The sequence below is a fragment of the Neopelma chrysocephalum genome, unplaced genomic scaffold (genome assembly GCF_003984885.1).
Source record: "Neopelma chrysocephalum unplaced genomic scaffold, ASM398488v2 Primary Assembly neopelma1_124, whole genome shotgun sequence".
Classification (NCBI taxonomy): Eukaryota; Metazoa; Chordata; class Aves; order Passeriformes; family Pipridae; genus Neopelma; species Neopelma chrysocephalum.
The window spans coordinates 1,202,491-1,221,769 of record NW_020897786.1 but is presented as its reverse complement, the minus strand read 5'-3'; the positions used below and the strand labels follow the sequence as shown (position 1 = coordinate 1,221,769).

The 19,279-nt window shown below is 46.0% G+C and overlaps 1 protein-coding gene across 10 annotated transcripts in view; it reads right to left on the bottom strand.

Moving 5' to 3' along the window:
- The window catches only part of NEO1 (neogenin 1), a 169,417-nt gene that overhangs the window by 110,671 nt on the left and 39,467 nt on the right, over positions 1-19,279 (bottom strand). For all 10 annotated transcript variants that reach the window (XM_027697878.1, XM_027697874.1, XM_027697875.1 and 7 more), the window contains exon 2: positions 5,088-5,405. In XM_027697878.1, the coding sequence (XP_027553679.1) occupies positions 5,088-5,405 (318 nt within the window). The remainder of the gene's footprint in view (positions 1-5,087; positions 5,406-19,279) is intronic.

The window sequence follows — 19,279 nt, the reverse complement described above, 5'->3', positions numbered from 1 at the left end:
AGTGCTCTTAAGTACCCTCCTCTAAAGTATCTCTGCTCTTAGGTTTCTCCAATTCCAAGGTACAGAATGTTCTTTATTCATGAAGATCTGATCAAGAGCATCTTTTTTCCCCTCGCTCTTACAGGAAATGTGCAATATTGGGTAAAAATGTGCTGTTATTTCCCACCTAATCACATCTCCGAGGAGCTGGGACCGTTTGCCTCACCCTTCAGGGATGGCACAGACACACACAGAGCCCAGTAAGAAATAAAACACTGTTCAGTTGTGAACATTCAAAGTTTGGCAACCACAACCCATCTGTGACCCTGTGCTCTGCAGAGCTCTGCCTTTAACTGCAAGCCCAGGTCCATCCAGGTCCTGCTCTCTCCCTGTGCCCAGGGAATGTCCTGGATAATCATCTCTTGGCCACAGCTTTACCTGCTGCTTGTCATCCAAAGACAGGCAGTATCCACTCTGTAATGGATACGAATTACTTATCTCTACCTGCCCTCCTCATTTACAGCATCTAGGCACATTATAAAAAGCAATATTCTAATTCAATTTAGTGGAGAGAAATTCTTTATTGGCCCACTGAGAAAAGGGCAAACCTGCAGATCTTCTGGAGACAGTGTAATGAGCTGCAATAACAGCAGGATGAGGCACCAGCATCTCCTGGCTCTGACTCAGTTAACTCCTCCAAGCCACATCCAGGCCCCCTGGAATTTCAGTGACAGCTCTTCTAGTCAGCAATTTGGAAGCCCAAAGCTGGACACATGCAAATAAACCTTGGAAAGGCAAGGAAATCAGCTAAAAGCCAGAGCAATTTCTCAGGTGAAGCTCATTCCCTACAGCTGATGTATCAAAATCCCACTGGCCAAGCCCAGCTCAGGGGCTGGACCCTCATTCCTGCAGGGTCTGTGCTGGGCATGGTCACACTGCCCTTCAGAGACTGGAGTTCACACACAAACACACTCTGGAGGTTTCAAATGACCCATTTTAGAGTCTGACACTACATGGCAGGAGCATCTCGTAACAGAGGTGATTTGCCTGTACTTTTTCAAAGAGGAATTACAAAATTAAGGTTTGGAAAATAACATTTTTATTAACATTTAACTGAGAAATAATAATATAAGGAGATTACTTGGCTGAGGTAGGAGAAAAAAAGTCCTAAGTTATCCCCAAGGGCTTTTAGAATTAAACTTGGACACATCTGAAGTCAGTACCAGGGCAGGGACAGCTGCCTCGTCACAACCCAGCAAGTGGCACTTAAAACTCAAAGCCAAGAATTATCAAATGCAAAGACAAGTGGAAGAAGAGGAAGAAAACCAGCTGGACTGATTTGGGGGAAAAAGATGACAAGAGGTGAAACAAGTAATTTAGTGAGCAGTTAAATGGATATATAGAGCCAATAAATCTGTATGAACAAACTCAGTGCCCCAGTAATGCTTCCAAACTTTCAGATCCTTGTGTATCTGTTCTCTCAATAAAAGCTTTAGGAAAGCTTCAACCAAACCATAGTAAACAGGGACTGGGGAAAATCATCTTGGAAATGTTTTTCAGCTCATATCATTGTACTTTTTATTAAAATACACACAAATTTATTCTTTCCGAGATGAATTACAGTCACAATTGCCCAAAACTTTTGTAAATGCATTTTTAATCCATGTTTTGCAAGAGCTATCCCAGCCCTTCACCCTTCTTAGGATCTAACTGGCACTTAAGTATCAAAGACAGATTTGCATTTCAAAAGCCAATTAAGAAAACACACTGTACCAAGGCACTGATTAAAGGGCTGTGGCTTTACATAAATTAGGCAATTCCTTTGACTTTCCCTAGTTCAAACCCATTGCAACAATGGGGAAATCCTGTTCATTATAGGGACTGTCTGACCATCACACCTCCCTCCCTCCCCTGCCCTAAGAAACCTCGGTGATGACAACCTCAACCTTCATTTGCTGGCAGAAGCCAAATGTGGAAGCCCACACTTAATGGGAAAGAGAGAGATGTGTCCTGAAACTGCTGATCGTTAAAGAAAGCCAACACATTTCCTGCTGTTTGCAGCTCCTAAAAATCAAAGATTTACTCCTGGAAGTCTGGTAGAACAGCAAACACCTCACAACCGAGGTGCAGTAGCACACAAATCCAAGTTACAGACTAATTCAAGGGCTGAATTCCAGTGTTCTTTCACAATGTGGTATTTTATCGTATCTCTGACTTGGTTTTTAAATCTGAAGAAGGCAAAGATCAGTTTCTTTAGGAGTCTCAGCTGCCACAGAAACTCTGATTTCTCACCCCTCCAAAAACCCAAAGGGTAAAGGCTTCTCATGGATTATCACACACAAAAAAGGTTCTGGCGACCTGCCACCATCCCTTCCCTGCCCACACCTCCCCAGCACTGCCAAAAGCAGACACTGGGGCAAGAACCCAAGACTGTCTGTAACAACTCCTTCAGCCCTGTCTGAGCACTCCATGTGTGTTTGGGGCTGTTTTTCCCACAGTGGGTCCCTGAGCCCCTCTGTCACCTCACAGCCCCTGCACCATCAGTCACCCTACAGCACGGAAAGAGCTGCAGTTTCCAACATCCAAACCTTTTAGATCCATCAAGCTGGGATATACAGAAAGCCCTTTCAACAATCTGAGCAGCTTATCTCAGTGTAGCACCTGTCAGCCTTTCCTGCAGGACTCAGGAATTGCTCAGCACCATCCACTGGCTCCTGGGGAAAACAGTGCAGTTCTGAGCCTAAAAACTCCAACCCTGTATCCCTTCACTTCTGTGATGGAACACAACATGTTTTTACTGGATTTCCCTTGCCCTGGCCCACGTGACTCAACAGAATCATCCTTTTCAGGCAGTGAAGTTATTTAATTGAGTAAGAAGCTGTTCAAACATGCAACCCACGTTTCACACTATTCCCTTTTAAAGGGATCAGGTGCAGCACCACACTCACACACAGCACAGGAACCCAACATACCACTGCTCCATTAAGAGGGGAATTACCTCCCTCCCACTGGAATTCTGAGGCCAAGGAGAGATCTTACTATGAGAACTATCCCCACACTCACCACAGCCCAGAGCTTCCAATTAAAACCAAGAGGGCGGGAAGGAATATTAAAAACCACTGTTAAAACTGAGGGATTCAAATGAGGACCAGAAAACCAAAACAATTAAACCAGAATTTAAATATTCCATCACTTATTCCAAAGCCTTCAGCAACCAAACCACCCTTCCCCCAAGTACAGGACTGAACTCAGGGTAGTCTGGCACAGCTCTTGGCACTTGGCTGGGTTGGTAAATAGGATTTCACACCCTTCACACCCCACATCTGACCAAGCTTTTGGAGCAGCAGCAGGAGGTTGCAGAGTGCAGCCAGAGGATGCTCTGGGGCAGGTTTCTGATGGACAGGATGGCATAAGGCAATACAGAACATGTGTCAGGAGCATTTCCTCTAGTTCTGGACAAGGGAAGCACAGGTTTTATTGCAGGGAATTGATCGATAATCTCATAACGCAGCTGTCAGGCCAACGAGAGTCAAAGGGGCAACTAGTTGTGTTATGGTAAAGATCCATATTGCCTTGGGTTAGACTGCATTTGTTGTGTTTTCTAGCAAAGATTTTTCTGAAAACAAAACTCACCACAACTGCGGTGTTGTTTGTTGTGGGTTTTTTTCCCAAGGACTAAAAGGCTCTCAAAGATTCCATCATTTTAGAAACGACCAATTAAAATAGCACCTTCTCCGTGGACACTGCAAAATGGAACTGGAGATTCGGAAAGCATTTTGGCTTACCTTCATTTTTAACCCCATTAACCTCACCTAATGATCACACAGAGCAGACTGATGACAGGGGCAGGAGGCTGAAGGAGCTCATGTGGAAAGCAGCAGAATTAATACCGACAGCAGCGATGCAGGGAGGTGGGAATTGCTGAGGAAGTGTGTGAGAACTGCTTTTATTGTCCTCATTGCCAAGAAGCTCAGAAACACATTCCTCATTTAGAGACTTTCCAAGTCACTCCTTTAAGGTATAAAACCCCCATTTCTTTTGTTTCTGACGCTGCTGATGTTTCCCAACAACGTTACAAGCCACGGTAATGGAAACAACACCAGAATATAAACGATGGGAAGCAGCAGCTCTGGGAGATGCCAGAGCCCCAGTCAGGAAGAATTCATTACCTTGAGACATTTATTAAGCAAAATAAAAAAAAAATGTTTGAAAAAGGCTGGCAAACATCATTAGAGAAACAAAGGAGAACTGCTTCATAGGCTTTTTCTTAGTTACAGCCCTTTATTTACCTTTTCGGTTGGATTTGAAGTCTCACTCTTACTCAGGAATTGCAAGTTATGCTGTTTACAAGGCACACACAGTCTGACACTCCCAAGCCCTGAGCAAATGACTGAAAACAGGCACTTTCCCTAGCCATAATCTTTATTTTTACGTGCAAACTTCACTCCTTTACTGCTTTCTACCCCCTAAATAAAAGCTGTCACCAGTCAAGTCTAAAGGTTACTCCAAACACCAAGGCTGAGGTTATGACTTGGCCTTTTTAATGGAAAACTTGAAGCATTTGGTTGGCTGTTACTTTTCAAACTTCCTTGTTCACAGTTGACACTCAAGGAACAGAAAAACACAACCCCCAGCCCTCCCTTATCTGCCTTCAGTCCTTTCCCTACCTGTCTGCCAGTCCTGTCAGGATTGCATACCCTGCCAAGAGGAGCTTCCCAAATGTTTTACAACAGAGAGCAGAGAAAATATCTAAGTAGAAGTTATTTTAAGGTTGTTTATACATAAAGAAAGCAAAACTCTGCTTTTTCCACCCTTCTAAGTTGTGGTAAATATTCATTTTGATTACAGGCACTTGATACTTTCCTTAATCCATTTATTTCTTCCCTGATCCTCAGCATTTCCTGAGAAGCCCCCCCTGCACTGAGGTGCTTTGACGAACACAAAACACGCCAACTTCCAGCTCGGAAATGAGCTGCACAGTCCCACTTTCCCCGGTAACTGATGAAACCATCATTTCTTCTGTTGGAAAGTGCTTTCCTCTTTTCCAAGGGCAGAGCATCCGTCTCCACACCCACGTTTCCAGCCCCACTTCCAGAGCAGAGCCTTACCTGCCACGGTGAGCTTGGCCGTCCTGCTGACGATGGTGCCCAGGCTGTCCACGGTGGCCACGCACTGGTAATGGCCCTCGTCGGGCTTGTTGTGCTTGGAGTGCACCACGCTGCTGATCAGCAGGGAGCCGTCGGGCAGCAGTTGCCGGCGGTCGTCCGACACCAGGTTGAGGAAGGTCCCGTCCTTCTTCCACTCGATCCTGGGCGCGGGGTCGCTGTAGGCCGAGCAGTTCATCACCACGGCGGCCCCCCGCACCGACAGCACGTCCTGCGGCTCCTCCAGGAAGTAAAACGGAGTGAAGGTTCTCACGAGGGACCCTGGAAAACACACACCACGCCGGTTTGGGGTTAGCTTTCCACGTTTTCTAACACAAAATGCACCCTCCTCCCAGGATCCCACGATGAGCACGAGAGCCGTCGCTGCTCGCAACACCCTCTCCCTGATTATTTTAACAGTACCTTGGGCTGCAGGACAGTGTTTGCTGCTTTGACTATTTACACAATGGACTCGCACATTCCAAGAAATTTTCATCCCTAAAACATGTTTTCCTGCTCACATGGCAACTCTTGTGTACTCTTGAGGCTCTGCTCTCAGCCTTTTTGGGGTGGGTGCCATTCACAGCAGTGCAGTCATTCGGTTTGCGTAGCAAAGATTAGGAATCATCAGGAATAATCCAGGCCTCAGGAGAACGAGTCTCCAGTTCTGAGCTTAACACATCTTGAAAGTGCCATAAAGCATTTTTTTTACTCCCATTCCCATCCAGGATAAACATGATTACTTTTCCATTTTAAGTATTCCCAAAAGAGTTCTATAATTAACATCTACTTTGCATTAAGAAGTGAATTTTAATTACTGTCTTTCTGGTGTATTTGGTCAAGCAGAAAGATTGGCTGCCAATATCACTTCGACTTGTCTTAATCATCCAGAGAAAACAGAAGACAAATTCTTCCAGGGAAGAACAGTTTTCCACATACCATAATGCTGGTGTGAGAGAAAATGGAGTCTTGGCTTTTAAAGCCAAGCTTAGAAATAGCATGAAGGCTGTACTCATCTCAAAACCATTTAATCTTTCACAGTATGGTTGATAAAGAAACACTGAATTATGTTACAACCACCTTAAGGACAACTATGCATTTAATAACAAGATTTGTTTCATTAAGTCACAGAATAATTCTGGATTTGGAGGAAAAGTACAACTCTGGAGGCGACCTTTCCTTGCAAACAAAGCCTGTCCTGCAGCACTGCAGCTTCTTCAAATGCCTGGTTGTTTGTGGGCTTTCTAAAATCGGATTTACCTTCTAAAATGACCTTAATTAACAAATTGATACGATTCCCTCTATCGCTGAACTAGGCAGTGTCTCTGGTCTCCAAAGAGCCTCCAGCTTCCCCAGGGAGGGACTCCAGCCTTCCTGCACTTCCTCCAGCCCATTGTCCCTGCTACTCAGAATTCACGGGAACTCGGAGATAAGGCAGGAGTGGTGTGAAAGAAACAACAGATAAGTTATGCTTTTGTAGCTGATATCATTCACATATTCCTTTATCTTCAGGAATTCAAAGAGGAAATAAGGGGAAAAAATCTAGAAATACTGACATTTCCTTAGTGACAGTGTCAGTCTCGGGTTGGAGACCTGTTAGATTCGGTCCAAATCCTTGAGATTTGTCTTTCCTGAGCATAACAGAGACACAAAAAAACCCCAACCCCAAAAAAACAAATATACACAACAAAAAATCCAAAACAAACCACAAAATTTCCAGGAGCTGCTCACATTACTCTGGTTTGTACAATCACACCTGGGTGTGGATGTTCTCGATTTCCTCTCTCTGCAATCCTGAGTTTCAGTTCTCATACACCAAATGGCAGACAAGAAACCAGAGTCATGAGCAGCAGGAAAATCTTTAACCTGTTCATCACTAAAATCTCTTCCAGTGCCTCAGAAACCTGAAGGTCTTTTCTAAAATAAAAGATTCATCTCTACATCCCTGGGTTTTCCAAGGGAAGGATTCCACCCAAGCTATCAACCCCGTCTCAACTACAAGATTCTATAAGTTTTTCCCAATACAGATCCAGACCCCTATGAGAACAAAATACACTCTTTGGAGTTTTGTTTTCCTCTGGCTTTCCAAATAAAACCCATGATGCCTTTGAAAGGGTGATGCCAGCCTTTCGTTTGCCCTGCCTCTGGTGCAGGTTGGAGCGGATCAAATCCATCGATGGGGTAAGATCCTGCTTGCCCTGGGAGCAACAAGGTGCCCAAGGAAAGAGCACTGCAGGGCAGAGAATGTCAAGAGAGAGCACATCCAGGAGGAAGAGCAGCACAGAAGGGATTAAAGACTTTGAGGAAGAATGGGAAGCACCTTCTCAGCTGGGTTTCACAGGTCACATAAACCCCTGTCAAGAGCCCTGTGAAGACACAGCACAACCTGTTTCATCTCAGGACACTATTGAGCTCCTGCACAGAAAGCAGAGGGTAAAAAATGTGAGGGGTTGGTAAGTAATTGTGTTCCATCTTGAAGGGATTTAACCCAGAACTGAGCCCTTTCCAGCCCCAGTCTCTGAGGATTTGCAGTTCAGGGTCAGGGCACTGTGGACACCCCCCCTCACCCAGCTGAGCTCAGCCCCCTGCGCACCCCAATCCAGCACAAGAGTTTGTACAGACTGGACCTTAATAAAGTTCTATTTAAGCCAGCAAACCCTTTCACCCACTCCACCAACCTGTGGATTACTCAGTTCGATGACCCCACATTATTTGGGACAGAATGGGTGTATTTTGAGCAGGGAGGTCTCCTCTTTCCATGCCCTTCCCTTGGCAGGTGTACGTACCCAGGCATGTACACATCACTGCCTTGCTGGTGTTAACACTGGCCCAGAAGTTTAGAGGTAAGCCACACAAGTTTATCTTCCTGCCTAGAAACAGGAACAGTTACATCTCACTCATTCCCAGAAGGTTTGGGTTTTTTCCCCTCCAAAGACAGTGGCAGGGACCCAGTTGTGCCCAAACACAAGGGAGTGACCCGGCACAGACAAGATCAGGCACAGACACGGAATTTCACACGTCCTGGAAGCTGCCCAGCCCTCCCCTCACCCCCCCCACCACCCAGCTGGGTTCAGCACAGCCCAGCTCTGCCGACTGACTCCATCGATCCGTGATCCCCTCACTGCCGCAATCCCTCCAGCCTCTTCTCGGAAGCTGCTGTAAGGCCTGTCCTTTCCCATTTAATGTTTGACTAGTTGATTATTCCTGCCCAATTCTACTAACTTGCACTTGGCTCCTCCAAATTTTTCCTCCTTCCAAAAAGAGTTTACCAATTTTGAACTCTGACCTCGTCCTCCCTTTTCCAATTTTTAAGCGGTGTGAAAACGTTACAAGTAGAGTTTCCCCTGTCAGCCAGGCTGGGAGTGAGGGGCAGCTCATACAAGTTTCCTCAGAACACACAAATGCAAAATCCCCACAAAGCAGCTTTGGACATCAACATCAGAAGGACATGGAGCTGCTGGAGCCAGTCCAGAGGAGGCCACGGAGCTGCTCCGAGGGCTGGAGCCCCTCTGCTCTGGAGCCAGGCTGGGAGAGCTGGGGGTGTTCACCTGGAGAAGAGAAGCTCCGGGGAGACCACAGAACCCCTTCCAGGGCTTAAAGGGGCTCCAGGAGAGCTGGAGAGGGACTTGGGACAAGGGATGGAGGGACAGGAGAAGGGGCAATGGCTTCCCACTGCCAGAGGGCAGGGTTAGATGGGATATTGGGAAGGAACTGTTGGGTGTGAGGGTGGTGAGGCACAGGTTGCCCAGAGAAGCTGTGGCTGCCCCATTTCTGGAAGTGTTCAAGGCCAGGCTGGACAGGGCTTGGAGCAACCTGGTCCAGTGGAAGGTGTCTCTGCCCATGGCAGGGGGTAGACCTGGGTGAACTTCCAGGTCCCTTCCAACCCAAACCATTCCAGGATTCTGTGACTCTCATCTAGGGGAAAAAAAAAAACCAACTTGTTCACTCCCCCCTCAATTTTTCCAGGAATTGAAGCCAAGTTGATTATATGTATACATCCCTACCTTCTCCTATTTAAAACATTTTTGGGGTTTTCTAGTCTTCCTTCTAGCTCCTCAAATCCTCATAAGTAACCACCAGTTCTGATACTGCTTCAGCCAAGACAACCCCCATCCCCCAGAACTGATCTGACAACATCCAACAATGAAGTACTTCCAGCCCTTCCTGCACCACCTTTTGAGCAGAGTAACCTCTTTACATCTTTGAAAGGCTTCAGGTGAGGAAATGTCTAGAACAGTAAACATCAAGTGCCTGCTCAAGTGGGAAGCTTCCCTTCGTCATCCAGGTAATTTCTGAAAGATACCATCACTCCAGCACCAACCTTAAATCACTGAGATGTGGCCTTTAACAGCTGCCTGACACAAGCTCTTCAGAAATTATGGCACTTAGAAAATAACTTCAGACCGAGCCACTCTGGTCTCAGTTCCACTGAGTCCACATAAATTATCTCCAGGTGTGTCTCAAGGTTTCCCTACCACCAGTGCTACAGATTCAGCTTTAACCCACTGCTCCCACCAAAATTATCCCATCGAGATGTTCTCCTGACAACCAGCATCAGCTGCTTTCCAAGGAACTCAACACCAGATTTCACAGCACTTTTGGAAGGAAACACATCCCATTTTAAAGGGCCAAATGCAATAACCACCCAGAAAGAGAACGGGAAGCACAGGCAGAACTTCAGAACCCCTTTTTTCACACAGGATGATAAATTAAGGCAGCCAAACCCCTCTTTCATCAAAATTACCTGACTTTAGATTAGTAGGACACCAGGGTTGGGTTTGGAAGGAGTCAAACAGGGCTTTGATGAAGAGAGATTACTTACTGTTCCTTGTTGAGGACAGATGTGGCAATAGGGGGATGACACCTGTCCTTCTAAGTTGGACTCTGAAGGAATTTAAGAACACGGATATGACACCCTTGAAGTGTGACAAAATCCAACTGGACCCGCAGGAACTATTAAAAAGCCCTTTTCACGTACTGCAAGTCAATGATAAAAGCTCCAAGGTCTCTTGCTGCAGGATTGCCCTTTTAAAAGGCTTTTCACCAGAATTTAATTAACGTTCCCAGTGGCCCCTGTAATCCTAAAACCACTGTGTCATGCCCTTCCTAACCCAGATCATTAAGAATTAGCCAAAGGTAGTTCAACTGGAGATGTTCCCCACACTATCCCTTGCAGGCACCAGCAAGAGCTCACAAGGAATTTGTTCTGTAGGTTTGTTCATATATTCATTGCTAAGGAGCAGGTTATCTGTGTGGGCAAATTGCCACACGTGTTCAGCCCTAAATAAAATGTAAATACACCAGCTTGGTAATTTTTTTTTCCCCTTGACAACACTGGAAACATCCTGCACTCCCCAATTAATCTATGATATTACAGTATACCACAGCAGAAACAATGTTTAGATAGAGGTATGTTTTCTGCTTAATATTACATTTTTCCCTTCTAGGGGATAGAGGATTAATTAGACCAAATTAAACTGCATGGGACAGCAAAATACACCAGCCAACCAAACATCCTGAGGATTTGGCTCTCTATAAAGCACTTCCAAAGCCCAACCATGGAGGGTGGCAAGTTCACCAAAAACCAAGGTCACGTTTCTAAACTGTATCCTCTTAATGCTGTTTCATTTCCTTCTTTACAAAGACTCTGAAGCCACAAATTATATGAGACAAAAATTATATCACACTTAAGCATCAAGAAAAAAAAGGGAGAAATGTGAGAGCTGTACCCCTGACTGCAGAGGTACAGCATAAATCCTGCTGTACTTCCATAACTCCAGTGGCAGGCTGACAGTGGAACCTGGGAGAGCAGGTGATGTAACATTATAAGATAAGTAATGCCTTGTATAAATCTCGACTTTCCCAGACTTAGTAGATTCCTTTCTGCTCCAGCACAAGCAGATTTCCTCCTCGGATGATTTAACACACCATAACAGAGATATTCATCAGGAGGAGTAACTCATCTCTGCCCCGGCGTCGTTGGGAATTGTGGGCTCGGAAGGGTGTTTGAGGAATGTTGTGGTGCCACAGACTCCTCCCAGCACACAAGGGAAGGGGCTGTTCTGAGATCCCCAAGGGACAGAGATCCTGGTTTGGAAGGAATCCTTCCCTGTGAGGGTGGAGAGGCCCTGGCAAAGGTTGCCCAGAGAAGCTGTGGTTGCCCCATCCCTGGAAGTGTCCAAGGCCAGGTTGGACAGGGCTTGGAGCAGCCTGGGATAGTGGAAGGTGTCCCTGCCCATGGCAGGGGTGGAATGAGATGAACTTTAAGGTCCCTTTCAAACCAAACCAGTCTGGGATACTCTGATGTTACCGAGTTGAGAAGGTTTTTGACGCTATTGTACCAACAAGAAGACAAAAATCAAGACTGTCATCAATTATATCAATTACTATAACACAGAAAGGGACAATATGTTCCAAGACTTTGCCTTAGTAACTCAGGAGTACCCCAGCCTTGCAGACAATGGTCAATAAACAAAGAACCAAGTCAAGCAAAGCAAACCATCTTTTGCAACAATGCTTTTACAGCTTTGCTTATACTTTTAGTTACCTTTCACTTGTTAAATAGCAAATTATTGTTGGCTTAATCTTAACTGACCTTCCTGATGGGCCTCGGGCACAAAAAGCATAATTTTTAAAAATCAGCCCGTTAAAAAAGTGTGCAGAAATAGAATTAAGGAGTCTCCAACAGCTCCCAGTGTGTCTGCAGTAAATCACTGAGAGGAAGCACCACTGCATCTACTGCAGCCACTCCCTGTGTAAGTGATACCATCTCCTCATATATTATTAAATAATGGCAAGAAAAACAAGATAATGATCAACAGCCAAATCCAAACACAGATTGTAATCTGCAGCATCAGATGTCTTCAGAGATGCATTTATCTGGTGCTCAGTTCCACGGCCTCTCCAGCACCTCCAGGGACTCGGACACTTCCACCTGTGTTCTGAATGCGTGGAAGGGACTTCAATAATGACAGAGCTGGTGCTGAACTGTCCTGGGTCCTGTGCAGTGGCTCCCCTCAGCCAACAAGCCCCTGTGCCCCTTTACTGCAGGGGAAAAGGTGGCACCAGCCCCTCCTGAGGAGTGCCCCTAAAGCAGTGGAGCCACTGGAACCACTTCTCATGGTGCTCCTGTGCAAACTGTCCCACCAGGGAAATGCTCCCCATGTCCTGTCCAGATTCACACTCTCATGGTTTCCTTCTCACAAGGATTTATTCACCTGCCTTAAACCTGCACTCCACAGACAAGGAAACAGAAAACTGCCTACTGGCTGGGCTGCAAAAAAACAAGTGCTGGTGCCCTTTTTATTCCTCCTGGTGAGGAATATCACTGCCATCAAAAATGTGGATTTCTTTCAGGCTGTTTAAAAATATCCTTGGGTTTTACAGAACTCACACCCAGGAACTGCATCCCACAAACCTCTCACCTGCTGCAAGGAACATCCTTTCAAGGCCATTTTGCTTTTATAAATCAAAGGAAACAAGTCAGACCATCTAACACCAAATGTTTGAGTTAAGCTAATGAAGGAACCTCTCTGAATGTCCTCACTGCAAAATTCCTTCTCATAACCATTTCAGGAGGAGGGTTTAAAGGATTTCATCCACCTTATCCTTTTTTTTTTTTGGTGGAATTAGCAAAGCCATTTCTGTCATTTCAAGAAACTATCAGTTTTTAATATCAGCACTGCTTCCTTCAAAAAACACCTCACTCCCAGGGGACCAGAGTTCAATTATTTATTTAATTTTTAATTCTTCCAGTGACCATTTTCATTACTTTATCCAGCTGGGCTGAGAAAAGATCCCTCCAGCATTTCTCCACAAGTTGACTAGAGGGCACTGTAAAGACACCTACAAAAGGGAGAAAATGTCTTTCTGTTCCTCCCTGTGAACAATAGCACTTTGACTTTTCCCCAGAAACAGCTCCCAGATGTTGGCTACTGACAATGCTACAGTTGTTACAGCAGGTGAAGAGGAACTCCCATCTTTTCCTGGAGTAATGGATTTCCTCTCCTGGAGTTCCAATCTTCTGAGCACCCAGGCACAGAATTTCCCTCTTTAGACACATGAAACAAAGAGTGGCTTTCGAAGGGTTAAGAAAAAACACAAACCCATTTGTAAGGTGTAAAATAACCCTGCACACAAAGCACAGAGATCCCCCATCCTGCCCTGCTCACACCCTACTTGGGCTCCAGTCAAACACCCAACTCTCCCAAGGCTCTGGGTGTTCCGACCCGAGGGAACTGGTTCCCCAAACCCTCACCAGAGTGAGACAAGGGTTTAGCTCCCTATGGAGATTCCCTGCTGGTTTGCAAACCAAGCCCAGACAATCAGGGAGCAGATTCCTTGCCTCAGACAGGGTTTGGGGTTTTTTTGCCAGACTGGTACTTCAAAAATGGTTTGGAACATAAACACAGAAAAAAATCCCCACACATCACAAAGAGAATTATTTGCTGAAGCCAATCACTCAAATATTCCCCAAGTGTAAGCACACTGCAGCACCCAAGAGCTCTGCATGGAGGGGGAAGCAACTTCAACACCAACGAGGTTATGGGGCACCCAACAGAACAAACTCCGTCAGGGAATGACCTCCTTCCCCCAGGCCACCTCCTCAATGCACAGCTCCAGGGGGTCACAGAGACCCCAAGGGATGCTCCCAGGGGAAGTGTGAAGGGCAGGGGGATGCTGTTAGGAAGTGGGGGGTGTCCAATCACAGGCAATGGTCAAAAAAGGCACATGGGAAGAAACACTGGGAGGAGGAAAGAAAGCTTGGTTTCTGTGGGAAGATGAAAGTGAAAAAAGGGATGAATATGAAAAGAAAAAGATGCAAGAATCAAATGGAAAGTTGCTGAACATCAATTCCAGTGTCTTTCTGAAGACAGAGACCTCTGTTACACTTCATGAAAGAGGAAAAAATTCCTTACAAACACCTTTAATGTTGGATCAATGGAGGAATATCTGGGGGGACCTGGAAACAGCAGAATGGCCACATCAGATCAAGCAAAAGGAATTCCTTTCCCTCAGCCCAGCCTGCTGTCCTGTCCCATCCCAGCAGTGAGGAGCAGATGCTGGGGAGCACCCAAAGCAGAGCCAACACCTGCCCAGATTCAGCCCTGAGCACCTGCCTCCGCCACCAAGGGACACCCCAGCCACAGGTGGGGTTTGTTCCAGCTCTGGGAGGAAAAGAACCAGGAAGCTCTGCCGGCACCTGGGAGCTGCCCTGGAGGGGACGGGGCCGAGAGATACAAGTTCAGCGTTGGATATGAGGGTCCCTGATTTAGGGGATTGATGTGGGAAGATCAGGATAATTGGTAAACTCTGTACACTCAGCATAGCTCATTGTACAGCCCCTTTCCCTCTCTGGTTCCCTCTCAGCCACTGTCCAACCACACCATTGATCCACAATATATAAAAATATAATAACCTGAGCAATGTGGTAATGAGGATTTCATTGATCTTTCAGGACACTAGTGAAGAAATGAGAACAGCAGGAAGGTAAGGAAAAGATGCACATGCACACTACTATGCACATACCAGAGTGTCACCAAGAAACTTATTTTAAAAGCATATTTACACTGATTTTCCTGGCCCACAAAACTCAGTATTTGTGGCAGAGTTCATTAAATGGTGTCATGGTTTAACCCTTAGAGGGTCAAAATTGGAAAAAAACCCAAACTTAGAAAATGTAAATTGAACCTTGAGATTTAAGAAGTTGTCTTTCAGTCAAATCCCTGGGTTCTGTATCCCAGGAATACGACCTCACATCCAACAGACACCACTCTGTGGTTGCAGGCCTTCTAATTCTTTTTGATCTATAATTACATATGCCCTTCATATATGTATATAAACTTTATCCATGCACCCACCTTTGATAAGTTTGATAACACCCCTATAGTCATGTTCACCTACCACTGGCCTCCACAACTAGTTACCTTTCAAACCTTTATTATTTTTAAGATCAGCATTTAAAACTTGTAAAAATCACCAAAAACATCAACCAGACACATCTTATTAGTGTCATCAACAGATCAGCCATATGAAAAATAATATATAAGACGGCTTACAAATCCAGAATGTTACTGCACCAGGGTTCAGGAATAGTTGGCAGATCCAGAAGTGGTAAAAATGTAGATATGTTTGGATATGCAGAAATTAAAATTTGATACCTGGATAAGATATTAAAAAGACAAGGATAACTAGTCACAAATGAACTTTTTACCCCGTTTGGCTGGTGAGGATCAGGAACACCCAGCACGTGCCGTGGGCTCTGCCCGGCCCAGCCCTCCCTCCCCAAGGGAACATCTGCAAATCTTACTGACCCTTCATCATCAAATGCAGGGACATGATCTGGAATTAAAAAAAATCAAAATATTCCCAAGTCTTAGTTACTGCAACTTAATTATTTCAAGTGCAGTGAACGTACACGGGGTAGAGCAAATTACTGGATTTTTGTGTCTCATTTTTATATATGAAATCAAGCAGCCATACTTCAGGAAGGGAACTGCAGCCTATTAACAGGGTATTTGTATTCAAAACAGATCTGTAAGAAACCCTAATTGCACTAATCCTTTATTGTACCTTTGCAGTGGTGTTATTTTACCCAGCTGACGTTTTTCCGTGACAGATTCCTACAAAGCTGTTCCTGAGCTCTTCATAAGCCAAGGAAAGCTACAAGAAAAGGAGCAAATGCCTCAGGTCAACTCCTGATTCTTGAGGTCTGCTTTTTCCAAAGGAGTGCACAGTTATCTCCCAGGAAAAGGGGCGAAGGGAAGCCCCAGGATAACACTGACATTCCTGCACCATCCTAGAAAGCACTGGAGTTGTCCATCTAATGTGGGTGGAGAACACAACCCCTGGGATGTTAATGGAGCACCAACACCATGGCCTGCCCCACCTGAGCTCAGCTGGAAGTGCAGGATCATGAACCCAAAGCCCAGCTTTAAAAGCCTTACACAGATTCCCGTCTCTTCCCAAATTACGGCCGTGGGTTCCTGTGGCAGTGTCTGAACACAGGCAGCACTTTCATCTCCCCAGTTCCCTGCCCTCACCTCCCCAATTCCCAGGCTCCACTGGAGCTTTGACTGGCGCAGCTTTTGTCAGAATGGAATAAAAAGCCCAGTCGTGGCTTTGCAAATATATTAGCAAAAAACATTTGCAAGTATTAGCTTTGCAAATGTTTTATAGATGTGCTGTGAAAAAACAGATTTATCTGTTCATTTATAATACAGATGATTTCAAAGTGGGAAAGTATTTTTCAAAAGAACTTACATAAGTGTGGAAATACAAATATTGCATATATTAACTAAATTATCATATAGATATGGGTATTTCATGAGTTTCTAAGACAGAAATGCTTAAGAAAAGCAAATTTGTAGGTCATCATTAGAAGGAATTTGCTTATATTTCTTTTATCCTGATTTCCCCATAACTGTAAAAGTTCTCATCTCAGTCTCACTAAATACATAAAACTCTTGAACACTAATTTGACTAAGGAGAGCAGGAAGGGTTTAGTGCACAACTCCTCAGACCCAGCTGAGAGATGTGCTCCTTGGGATGTTCCTTGTGCCCACTTAAAATGCAAAAAGGCAAAGCCAGCACAAGTGATGGGCTGTTTCAGGCTGTTCATCACACAGATCCATTCCAAGGTGTCCATTCAGGCTGCTGCAGCCTGTCCTCCTGCCATGCACCCCTGGGAGAAGCCTGGCTCCACCTCCAGGAGAACCTCCTCTTAGGAGCCCCTCCTCAGGCCGAGCAGCTCAGGTTAACAAAGCCCGGCACTGCAGGAGCCCCAGCCGGGATGCACAGCTCTGGATGCTGCTTCCCTCAGCCTGCCTCTGCTCTGGCTGATCCTGGATGGAATGGCACACACCTGACACACACCTGCTTGGTTACTTGAAAGCTTCCAGGGCAAGGTTTTGCTCTGCTCGACACGGAGCAGAATTTTTCAGCTGAAATAACAATGTGGAAGCAGGACCCAGAGCTGCGCTGCATGTTCATGTCAGAGAACAGTGCTCCATTCACACAACTTCATTTCTAAGCTGTTAAACAAACAGACCTGATGAAATATTAATTTGACTAATTATGGCAACAGAACCCCAGAAGGAACTAACAACTCCACCAAAACAGAGCAATACCTGTTTGCAGCACTGACAAGGCTCAGACATGTGACAGATGGCTCTCAAAACCTGGGCAGACTGTGCTGGTTTCAGCCTTGGCTTGGGCTCTGCTGCCTTACTTTTTGAGATGCTAAGACTTACCTGGCTGGGGAGAGCCTAAGAGCGAGCTACTGAACAGGACTTGGAGGTAAACACAGGACACGAAATATTTACAACTCAACAGTTCTTCCAGTTCATAAACTGTAACCAAATTTGAAGGGTTTTCACAAGAGAAACATTCGCCTTCACCTGACAAAAAGCTCTTCAACCTGCTTGGAGAGCAGACACAAACTATCTGGCAATTTACTGCCCAAAATGACAATTTGGGATGATAACACATAATCTGGATGCAGTTCTTTGTGAAAGAGACCTCTGGAGCTCATCTAGCCCAGCCACCTCCCCAGGCAGGTCCAATTAGATCAGGTGCCTCAGGGAACTTGTCCACCAAGCTTTAGGCTTCTCCAAGATGTGCAACAACAGGAGAGCAACAAGTGTGTGAGGATCTGAAGCAGGAAAGCCATGGCTTTCCGTTATTTCATATCACAGAATCCCAGGATTCACTGAGGTTGGAAAAGACCTCCAAGGTCACCAAGTCCAAGCTGTGCTCGATCCCCACCTTGTCACCCAGCCCAGAGCACTCAGTGCCACGTCCAGTCATTCCTTGAACGCACCCAGGGATGGGAACTCCACCACCTCCCTGGGCAGCCCCTTCCAATGCCTGACAGCCCTTTCCATGAAGGAATTCCTTCTGATGTCCAACTTAAACCTCACCTAGCACAGCCTGAGGCTGTTTCCTCTCATCCCTTGTTCCCTGGGAGCAGAGCCCAACCCAGCACCCCCAGCTCCACCCTCCTGTCAGGGAGTTGCAGAGATTGAGAAGGTCCCCCCTGAGCCTCCTTTTCTCCAGGCTGAGCCCCCTCAGCTCCCTCAGCTGTTCCTCACAGGACTGACTCTCTGGATCCTTCACATTTCTGACATATAACCATGAGCTTTAGTTAAACATCTACAAATTAAAAGTCTCAAAGTCACAGGAAGCAGCACAAAGGCACAAGAATGGTAACATCAGGAAAGACCATTTTTGAGGAATCCAGCAGTAAAAGCTACACAAAGTGCCTGATCCATCTGTCACCACGTTTGGGAACAAGGAGGAGGACACCACACAGCCACACACTCTGGGAATCCCTCACTCCGGGTGCTCAGACGGGCGAGGGGCAGGGCAGCTCTGACCCAGCACAGTGCCAACAGCACCCGCTGCTCATCCCAGGGCAGGTCCTTGGAGGAACCAGGGGGCTGTAACACACCCACCCTCACCTGGGCACAATCCCTGCACTGCCCAGCTCCCTGACACTGTCATTATGGGTTTGTTTGTGCCACCAGTGCTGAGAGCTGTGCTGTTTGGGCACTAAGGGTCAAGCACTCGAGCCCAATGACCAGTGGAGAGCCCGAGCCATGACCTGAACCTTGACACTGAACTGTCACCTGCCACAGCGTCCTTCAGTGTCCCCAAACATCTCTTCACATCAGTTCCTGCCTCCAGCCCCGCTCCAAACTGCACAAGGTGATCCCAGCCCTGTCTGTGAGGACAGTCACTGTAACTACAGGTGTGACTGCTCCTCCAGGTCAGCAGCAATTCACACCCCCAGCGTGGGACACCAGGACCTCTCCACCCTTCCACTGCTTTTCTGTTCATTCCCTTTAAATCCAACCTGCCAGGGCTGCCTTCCTTCTCTATTTTAGGTCCCTACCAGTGTCAATGTGATGTTTTTGGTGCATCCTTCTCATTTGCATCCCAGTCGGTGCCTGCTGGAACAAGCTTTCTGTTTTAAATACTACACGTTGATAGAACTGCATTAAAATATAAAGCCATTTGCACAGTTCCAAAAGATGTTACAGTAAAGCTTTTCCCAGGTTCTTTCAGAACTCCTGCTGTAATTTGTCCCTTCCCGAGAAAGCCACAAGCCCTCGGAGCCGCAGGGCCCCACTGACCACCACAGACACCATCACAGA